Source organism: Argentina silus, assembly GCF_951799395.1.
Source record: "Argentina silus genome assembly, chromosome: 21".
NCBI lineage: Eukaryota > Metazoa > Chordata > Actinopteri > Argentiniformes > Argentinidae > Argentina > Argentina silus.
In genome coordinates, this window is record NC_139675.1 from 12,926,204 (window position 1) to 12,936,077 (window position 9,874).

At 47.7% G+C, this 9,874-nt stretch overlaps 1 protein-coding gene across 1 annotated transcript in view; it reads right to left on the bottom strand.

Annotated features, from left to right (window-relative positions):
* Positions 1-9,874, bottom strand: part of npnta (nephronectin a) — a 50,293-nt gene that overhangs the window by 11,175 nt on the left and 29,244 nt on the right. The window contains exons 5-7 of the mRNA XM_083693332.1: positions 4,747-4,866; positions 1,900-2,034; positions 537-659 (exon numbers count right to left, since the gene is read on the bottom strand). Of these exons, the coding sequence (XP_083549458.1) occupies positions 537-659; positions 1,900-2,034; positions 4,747-4,866 (378 nt within the window). The remainder of the gene's footprint in view (positions 1-536; positions 660-1,899; positions 2,035-4,746; positions 4,867-9,874) is intronic.

Here is a 9,874-nt window from a genome sequence, read left to right on the forward strand (position 1 = left end):
AGTCTGTGCTACGCTGATTGGCATGTAGTTAGTTCAGACAGTAGATTAAGCTACTGAGGAAATGATGATCATGAATGACTTTTCGGCCATTGAGCTGCTCTGCAAACACCAGTGTGTGACAGACATACAGAGACTTCTGAGTGGTCTGTCAGCTTTGTGGAATGAGACACTTCAGCCCTGAGGACAAAGCGTCCAGGGAAGTGGAAAAAAAGAAACATTTGAACTCTTGGAAAACATTAGACTCCCTTTTTCTTGGGTCTTTCAAGATTAAAACAGCCAGACGTCAAGATGGAGACGATCTAATAGACGATCTCTCAGACCCTAGACGGCGATAAGACACAGAGTAACCCAAGTCGTGACTGACAGCCCTTACAAAGAAAAGAATTTCGGCCCCTTGCTCTTAAGTTGCTTGACTATTTTCCCTCCCCGTCAGCCCCCCCCCCCCCCCCCCCCTTAACTAACTAAAGAAAAAAAAAGGGGGCCCCGTCCCTTTAAAACGAGGGGCCAGGGCCCATTCTCATTCTGTGGAAGCTTACGTTTGCAGTCGTGGCCAATCCCCCTGTAGCCATCTGTACACTTGCACTTGTAGGAACCTGGCGTGTTGTAGCAGGTGGCGAAGCTGCTGCAGTGGTTCTGGCCTGAGGAGCACTCGTCCACATCTGAAAGAGAGAGCAAGGGGGAGAGAGAGAGAGGGGGGGGGGGGACAAACTGAATTAGTAAAGGACAGGGGGCTCAAGAGTGAGAGAGTGTGTGTGTGTGTGTGTCTCTCTCTCTCTTACACACACATACACACACACCTCCATAGAAAAAGAATTTAAAAAATCTTGGACGCTAATGTAAGCTAATTACCTATCCCTTCCCGCCAACTTCAAAAGGGGTTCAAGTGTCTGTCCTTTTAGTTAAGGGTGCTATTTACGAGAGAGGAGAGAGAATGCTGAGAGTGTACTACTCCATGATGAATGCCTGTTAGTTTAAAGCCCCCAGCCTACTCAAATAAAGACTATGAGGAGTTTAGAGAGCACTGCTCAGCTCAACGGAAAGTCACTGAAAAACAACTTGGAGGAGATTGTCTAACAGTTCTCTAACCGACAGCGCTGAACTTTTGATTGTTGACAAATGTAAAAAAGGCAGACAGAGGAGACGTTATTCTGATAGACGCTGTTTACCAAATGATTCCCTGTTCAAGGTAACACAGTGGGTATGATATGTTTAAGGAAGACTGCGCATAATACAAATACCAGTGTTTACATCACAAGAATTCATCATCATTCTCTAAAAGTAACGTTTCTGTTCTCCAGTTTGGCCCTTAAATGCCCACGCCAGCTTGCTTGCTGGCTTTTAAAAGAATTATAATAATACTTGAAGAAAGGATGCACCAAGTGATGATGTTAGTCATTCATAGAGCAATTTGGGAAAGTAACGGCAGATAACGCTGGGAGCAATTCTCAATAAAATGTGTTGAATGGTTGTTTGAGTCAGCTGCAAAGAAAGCCAGTGAAGGGGGTTCGGAGGGTTATATTTGACTCTAGGCGTGACATTTACAAACAGGCTAGCCACGCCACACTCCTCAGCTTTGTAGCTGTGTGAAATGTCATACATCACAGCATGTGGGAAATCGTTTTAGGAGGAGCTAAGAAATTAGAATGTATCGCCCAAAATACACATACTTTGACCTACATTTTCAGACTTGAATCATTGTGCAATAACATTGTGTAGCGCCAGGATGTCATACAGTACTGTATCTTAAAATGACTCATTTAACTCCGCTCTAACCAGATGTAAAAACACCGCCTGCACTGCAGACACAATAACTCAGATACGCGCCGAAACATTTCAACACGACCTACGACCCCCGTTTGACCTTTGACCTGTAGGGTTGGGCCGGGGCAACCTCATTACCTCTGCACTGGTATTTCCCGTTGATGTATTGCAGGTCGAAGCCTTCGTGGCACTTGCAGATGTAGCTGCCGAAGGTGTTGATGCACTTCCTGAACCTGGGGCACACGGCCAGGCCTGTGGCGCACTCGTCCACATCTGAACCAACAACAACAACAACAACAACAACACAGGTCATCAGACAGTTTATTCTACTCAAAGAACAGCACAGTTAATTGGACAGTTGATTTCATATGCAAATGAACATTCCACTTCTGAAAGAAAAAAGCTGTTTATTGAAACAGGCAGTTCATCATGTGGTTTTTTCCACGTCTGAAAGAAAAGTACTGTTTGTCCGACAATTTCAAACTTCATCTGAATAATACAAAAAGCCCCACAGTTAATGCACAGTTAACCCCACATTTATTCCACATCTGAAAGACCAGCTGTTCATTCAACAGTCTACAAAGAGTAGCACAGCTCATTCCATCACTTAAACCACATCTGTGAAAGGACGCTGCCGTTTGTTGTTTGTTTTACAGTTGACCCCTCAAAGAAACAGCACTTTCTCTCTCTGTTTCAAACGGTTCTTGTTCTCCACTTGATTGTTATTCCTACATTCACAAAGCCGATTCCGTACCCCTCTTATGAGCAGAACAATGCCCACCACTGAGGTTTTAAAGGCTTATCAAGAGCCGCTGCAGGCTCAGTTCACCTCTGTAAGGACATGGGCATGAATACATTTGAAGGACTGCAGGCTTAGGTTAGTACTGTTCACCTAAAACCAGGAGTTAATGTGCTTTATGCGACAGGTTGAGCAGAACAAGAATTGTGATTGGCGAGAGGCATTAGAAGCCGTGCTTTATTCCCTCATAGAGTAACAGCTGTGAGGTGTTTTTCTCCTGTTTACCGTACTGTACGTTCCAGATATATCCCCGTGCAAACACTTGAATTACGTTGCCACCTCAATCTATCATGCAATGAAATACTTAAGGCATTGTGTTTTCTTGGCATAATTCTCAGTTTTGTTTTGTAATCGTTGCGTAAAAGCAATAAGCCGCTTGTGTCCATGCTTCATGGTGAATAAAGTCACAGCTTTAGGGGCGTTGTTAGGCCTGTCGCAAAGTGGAGGGCCAGGAACTCCTCAGCTGTGACTTTATTCATGATAAAGCATGGACTCAAGTGCCTTACTGCTTTTAAGTATAATGTTGTGTGCAGGGTGCGGGGGGGGGGGGGGGGGGGTCAGCACTTCCAATGGAGAGACACCAACAAACAGGGTCTTTTTGTGCAGGAGTAGGTCAGACCTTAATCTTAATTTACCATACAAAGAACAAGACTCCCCTTTAGTCTAGGTCCGGAGTGAGAAGCTCCATTATTAATCCAGGTCTGGGACACTACCATGGATGGATGCATACTATACATAAACTCAAAATACGAGCGAACCAACCTCTTAGAAAATAGTATTTCATTCTAACACTTGGTGCTGTTTATCAGTCAAACAGTAATTCAAGTCTGGTGATCAGTTGTTTTTTCTGACAAAGCCTTGATTAATCGTCTGTGTACGAGAGAAAACAATGAAAAATGAAGCTGTCTAGCATTCACGCAGAAAGTTCTGAAACAATCCCAAAGCTTGTCATTAATCAGGAGGTTATTGTTTTCCCTTGAAGTGTTTTTTTTTTTTTTGCCTCTCAATCTACGTTGCCTTTCAATGCCGGAGAAGAAGCCTACAGTTTGTCAAAAGAATTCCTCGAAGATGTCAAAATGACGAACGCTTGAGGATTCTCCAGTTACCTGCGGACGCTGGTCGAGACAGACATATACCTCATCCTTCCCCCCCGGAACCCAGATCAACTTTATCAGGTGACCTCTCCCCTTCCTTTCCCGTTGATTTAAAAACAGAACACCGCCTACTTCCCATAAAACCTCCTCTTTCCCGAAAGGGTTAGAGGGGTCTCCTGAAATATTTTCAAAGTTGTTGTAACACCTGTGACTTAGCAACCCGTCTCTCTCTCCCTCTCTGTCTGCACTGTGATTGATGTCCCTCTGTTTTCAAACACCGCCCCTCTACTTGCCCCCCCACCCCACCCCCCCCCCCCCCCCCCCTCCCGCCTCCCTTTGTCAATCTGAGAGTGAGGTTCAAAGCCAGAAGGGCCAACTACCTCTAATAACAGCCACAGCTATGACTATGAACAGAGCCTGCATTTACACATGACACAGGTTTATTGCCTCAATTTGTCCTGTTCCATCTGTGAAAGAGTGGGAGAGGGAGAGGGAGAGGGAGGTCCCTAGTCTGAGTGGACTTAAGAAAGGCCATTATATGCAGTGTCCATGTCCAAAAAATGTAGGGGTGGGGTGGGGGGGGGGGGGGGGGGGGGGGAGAAAGAGGGATAGACAGAATGTATGCAAGGGAAAGATAGGTAGAAGAGAGAGAGAGAGAGAGAGAGAGAGAGAGAGAGAGAGAGAGAGAGAGCGCGGAGGGCACTGTTTGGTTGTCAAGGACTATTGTAACACACTGTGACCTTGCAGAGTGATAGAAGTGGAGTCTTACATTATAAGATAAAAAAAAGGGGTTTCAATTCAAATTCAAATGTTGTCTTTGCTTCAGGGTTTTTTTATTCGATTTTAAAATATGTGTTTTCATTGCCAACCAATTCTCGTCTATCTCTGTGTAAAAAGAAAAATCTGTATTTGGATCAGCTCTCAGCAAATTCAAAAGGTTGTCAAGACTCAAAACTCCCTAAATGTTTTAGCTATAGAAGAAGTGCTTCTGGGCTTTGAATAACATGGTCAGGCATCAAATCTTCATCTCTAGCTGGTTGGGAATGGGGGGGGGGGGGGGGGGGGTATAGATATAGTTCTACTAGAACTTACCCACGCAGGTTCTTCCATCCGGCGCCAGCTGTAACCCTGGCGATGGGCACTGACAGCGCACCTCTCCTTTCAGCACCTCGCAGCCGTACTGGCAGTTGGCCATGCCGCAGGTACGTGCATCTGGGAAGAACACAACACAACCACAGGGGATTGGAGCTGAGACGTGCGTGGGTACACACACACACACACACACACATGCACACACACACACAGACACACACACACACACACACAGACAGACACAGACATACACACACATGCGTGTGCACACACACACACACACACACAATCAGACAGACACAGACATACATACACATGCACACACACACATACACACACACAGACAGACAGACAGACAGACACGGACATACACACACGCGCACATACACACAGACAGACAGACAGAGAGACAGACGCGCACACACACACACACACACAAACAGACAGACAGACAGACATACACACACAGACATACACACATGCACACACACAGACAGACAGACAGACAGACAGACAGACAGACAGACAGACGCACGCACGCACGCACGCACGCACACACACACACAAAGTTGGGTTAACCTTTTTTAATTCGAGGGAAAGTGTCATTTATTAACAGTGTAAGCAAATTGTTTGCCACATACATCCCTGCATGTGAAACCCCGGTCTCGATCATCCGGACACCCACTCAAACTGGATCCTTGTACGATGGAACATAAAATCCAATGTGCCCCCGTCCAAAGTTCAGCAGGTTGTTTAATGTCTGTTCCGTGCCTCTCTGTTTACCGCGTTCTCTCTCTTTATTCTCCCTGCCAATATTCTCATCATATCATCAATGTACCGTATTAAAGTCAAGATATTCTCATCATCAAGACTCCCACACTGATTCAAATAGGAGTCCATTCTCCTCTCTGGATAACTGCAATCAGCACACTATACTACTATAGTGCTGTAGAGAACACACACACACACACACACGCACACACACACACACACACCCGCACACACACACACACACACATGCACACACACACACACACCCGCACACACACAAACACACACACGCACACACCCACACACACACGCACACATGCACGCACACGCACACACACACACACACACATACACACACACACACACACACACACACATACATATATAATGACTGTTCTTGTTACTGTCTGAGGTGAAAGGGGGACAAGTGAAGCTCATCTGACAGATGTGCAGAGCTACATCACCAGAACTTTGGGAGACAGCTCTGAGACAGTGGTGCTGTCGCCAAGAACAGCTCCAGAGAAAAGAGGAGGACACACACACACACACACAGACACATACATACACACGGTCACGCACAGTACACACACACACCCACACGTTCACACAGTACACACACACACGTTCACGCACAGTACACACACACACACGCTCACGCACAGTACACACACACACACACACACACACACACATAGTACACACACACCCGCTCACATATTACACACACACCCGCTCACACATTACACACACACCCGCTCACACATTACACACACACACCCACACAGTACACACACACACAGCAGACACACACACATACACAGTACACACACACACACACTGGATCATACTGTACAGTAGGTAGAGTGGAATCCAGACACAAGGACACATTCTCACACAAGGACACACAGCTCAACACTTGCACAGCCACGCTCAATCAACTCCTTCTTTCTCTCCAAAAACACTCATCTTCTCTCTCTCACACACACAATCCCCTCGCTACAGTACCTCAAGGTCAAGCCCTGACCTCTGGCCTTGGCCGGAGCCCATCTCTCCTGACATTAGCCAGGATGACCCTTGGCCGGCAGCAGATAACCCCCAGCACACACACACACAGTACACACACACACACACACACACACACACACACACACACACACACACACGCCCGGATGACCCTGGGGTAAAGACTAGCGAGCAGCAAAGATAACCCCCCCCCTCATTATTCCTCTCCTCTCTCACAGAGTCCCTACTCCTCCCCTGCCTTGTTCACCCCTTCCAAAAAAAAAAGTTGGTACCGTGACCGCCCCCTCACACAGGCATAATGAACCGCTCTGTATTATGACAAGATTCAGATTAATTCCTCTCTCTCTCTCGATCTCTCCCTCCCTCATCCCCCCCCTCCCTCTTCTCTCATCCAAAGTTTTGGTTTATCATATGCACAGGACATAGCAGTAAACTATCCCTCCCTCACCCTGCCGGCCTCTTTGACCCCTTTCTCACCCCTGCCCCTCTCTCTCTCACCCTGCCCCCTCCCTACCTCCCTGTCCTCATTCCTCCGTCACCCTCCCTCTCCTCTCGTCTCTCACCATTTGCCATTAAAACGCCGCTCTGCCGCTTCCGCTCTCGTTGAGTCATCCTAGCCTCCCGTTTCGCGCGGAAGTTCAAGCCGCTCTCCAAAAAAACAATTACGCCATTTTCTGTGGAGCACCTCTCCCCCCCCCCACCCTCTCTCCCACCTCTGTGTGTCTCTCTCTCTCCCACTCCTGTCTCTCTCTCCCACTCTCTCCCACTCTCTCTGTCCTACCTCTGTCTCTCTCTCTCTCTCACCTCTGTCTCTCTCTCTCCCACTCCCTCCCACTCTCTCTCCCCTACCTCTGTCTCTCTCTCCTACCTCTGTTTCTCTCTGTCCCCACCCTCTCTCTCTCTCACTCACTCCCACTCTCTCTAAAAACAAGAAATGAAAGGAGGCTAGTACTACTGTTGCTACTGAAGGTATTCTGTACTAGATTGTGGAGACCAGGGGAGGCCGGTGGAGGGAGGAATCGGAGGACGCGCTCATTGTAATGGATGGAATGGAATCAGGGATGGTATCAAACACCCGTGTTTGATATGTGTTTTGATGCCATTCTTCATTCCGTTCCATCCATTCCAATGAGCCTGTCCTCCGATGTCTACCTCCACCAGCCTCAACTGGTGGAGAAAGAGGCAGACACGGGCGATTACATGTAAAAGTAATCTATTCATCCAAGAAGAGAAGGAGGAAGAGGAGGAGGAGGAGGAGGAGAAAGGGGAGGGAGAACAACATCACGATCACACAAAGACGTTTAAGGTTTTCCTTTAAATAGTTGGGTTCGATCAACTGACATATTTCCCTTTAAAAATCATTACTGCCTCGCACAGGATGTTAAAACACACACTGTCGATGTTTCTGCAACATTACATTTCAAAGGTTTTCTCTACAATGAGGATAAATGGTGACTAGTTCAAATCAGATCAACAAGACTACCTTCGACTGTCAATGTAGGCCCTCAACACATTCTGTAGGAGCAACATCATTACACCTTTCAACGCAACCCAACATCGAAAACATTCTTGCTTTCACCAAGTGTGCTTGTGAAGAAGTATATACAAAGAAAGAATATTTATTGAAAATGAAACATCTGAACCTTTTTTCGAAGCGGCAGTAACCTTGGAGACAAGTACAGGCACTGATCACTGTCTCTGAATCAGAATACCTCAGGGCTAGTAATGGCAACTGCACATTGTAGGGTGTCTTTGGAGTCCGGCGCGACTACATCAAAACAGGGCTTTTATCCAAACATTTGAGCACAAGAGGGAGCTACTGTTGACAAAAAGCTATTCATGTGAATGTGAAAACACATTTCACAAAGGAGAGTATCTAAATGGCTCCTGAAAAAAGTCATGTGAATAGATTTTTGCAGTGAGGTGAGAAGAAAGCAGTTATGCAGAGCACAACAGCTTGCTCCCAAGGCACGGAGAGATGAGGAGAGGGGTGGGGGGGGTGGGGGGACTGACAGAGACTTGCAGAGGGAGAGAGAGAGACATAAAGGGGGCACACGCACACACACGCACGCGCGCGCACACACACACGCACGCGCACACACACACACACACACGGACACACGCACACGGACACACGCGCGCACACACACACACACGGACACACACGCACGCACGCACGCACATACACACACACACACACACACACACGTGACTCACTTCCACAGGTCCCATCAGGCATCAGCATGTATCCGTTGAGGCAGTAGCACTTGTAGCTTCCATAGGTGTTCATACACCTGTGTTTGCAGGGCCGTGGCTTCAGCCCACACTCATTCAGGTCTGCGGACAAGAGAGAGGACGTCAGAAGCGGGAAGGGAGAGAGGGGAGGGGGGTCCCAGACACAGGGGGCGAATTAGTCAAAGGGCAAAGGTGACAGGGGTCAATCCGGTCAAACCCAGCCCTTCCGTGTGTGTGTGTGTGTGTGTGTGTGTGTGTGTGTGTGTGTGTGTGTGTGTGAAGGGAGAGGGGGGGGGTTGGGGGGGGGGGGCAGTCTCAGGTAAGAGCCCGAAGGTAACTGAATGGTTTCCATGTTGAGACAAGCCTGCCACTACCCATCCACATTGATTTTAAAGGAGGAGGACACGGTTAAAAACCAACCTGCTCATTACCTGCAAGTGATAAAGAAATCCATTTCAAAAAATCCTCCTCCCCTCCTCTCCCACTCAACCTATTAAACAAGCATTCCAATGACGTGATCATATTCTGCCTTGACACCTCCGTTCCTGATAACTCCCGGGATAGATACGTCTCATTTCAGTCTTTTTTTTATTTTTTTTATTATTTATGTGGGCCCCATAAAACCTCAAGAGCACACCCGCTTGGAAGTCTATGAAAATATTATTAGAGAATGTTCCCTTATTAACGTCAGCCATGTTGGCTTGGGAACAGAGAGAAGGCAGCTGGAGCAGCGCTGAGCACCTGTCAAATACTGAAATGAAAAAAAAATATGATCTTCATATTCATTTCAGATGGGGGGGGTGGGGGGGGGGGGGGGCGGGGTGGGGGCGTTCAAGTGTTCCAGTGTTCCAGAACGACACTGACGCGAGGCCATGTTCACCAAGAGGTTTGGCTTTTTAGCCGCACTGCGCATGGACTAGCCCTTCTGAAGTGTATACTTGAAAGTATAGGGAACAGGGACCACCAGAGAGCTAAAAGTGTCACCGTCCCCCAGCTAGGGCCTCACTGGGGGGGGGGGGGGGGGATGAGGGTTGAGGGTGGTGATGGTGGTGGTGGAATTGGGGAGTCGAGGAAGGGTGGGGGGGGGGGGGGGGGGGGG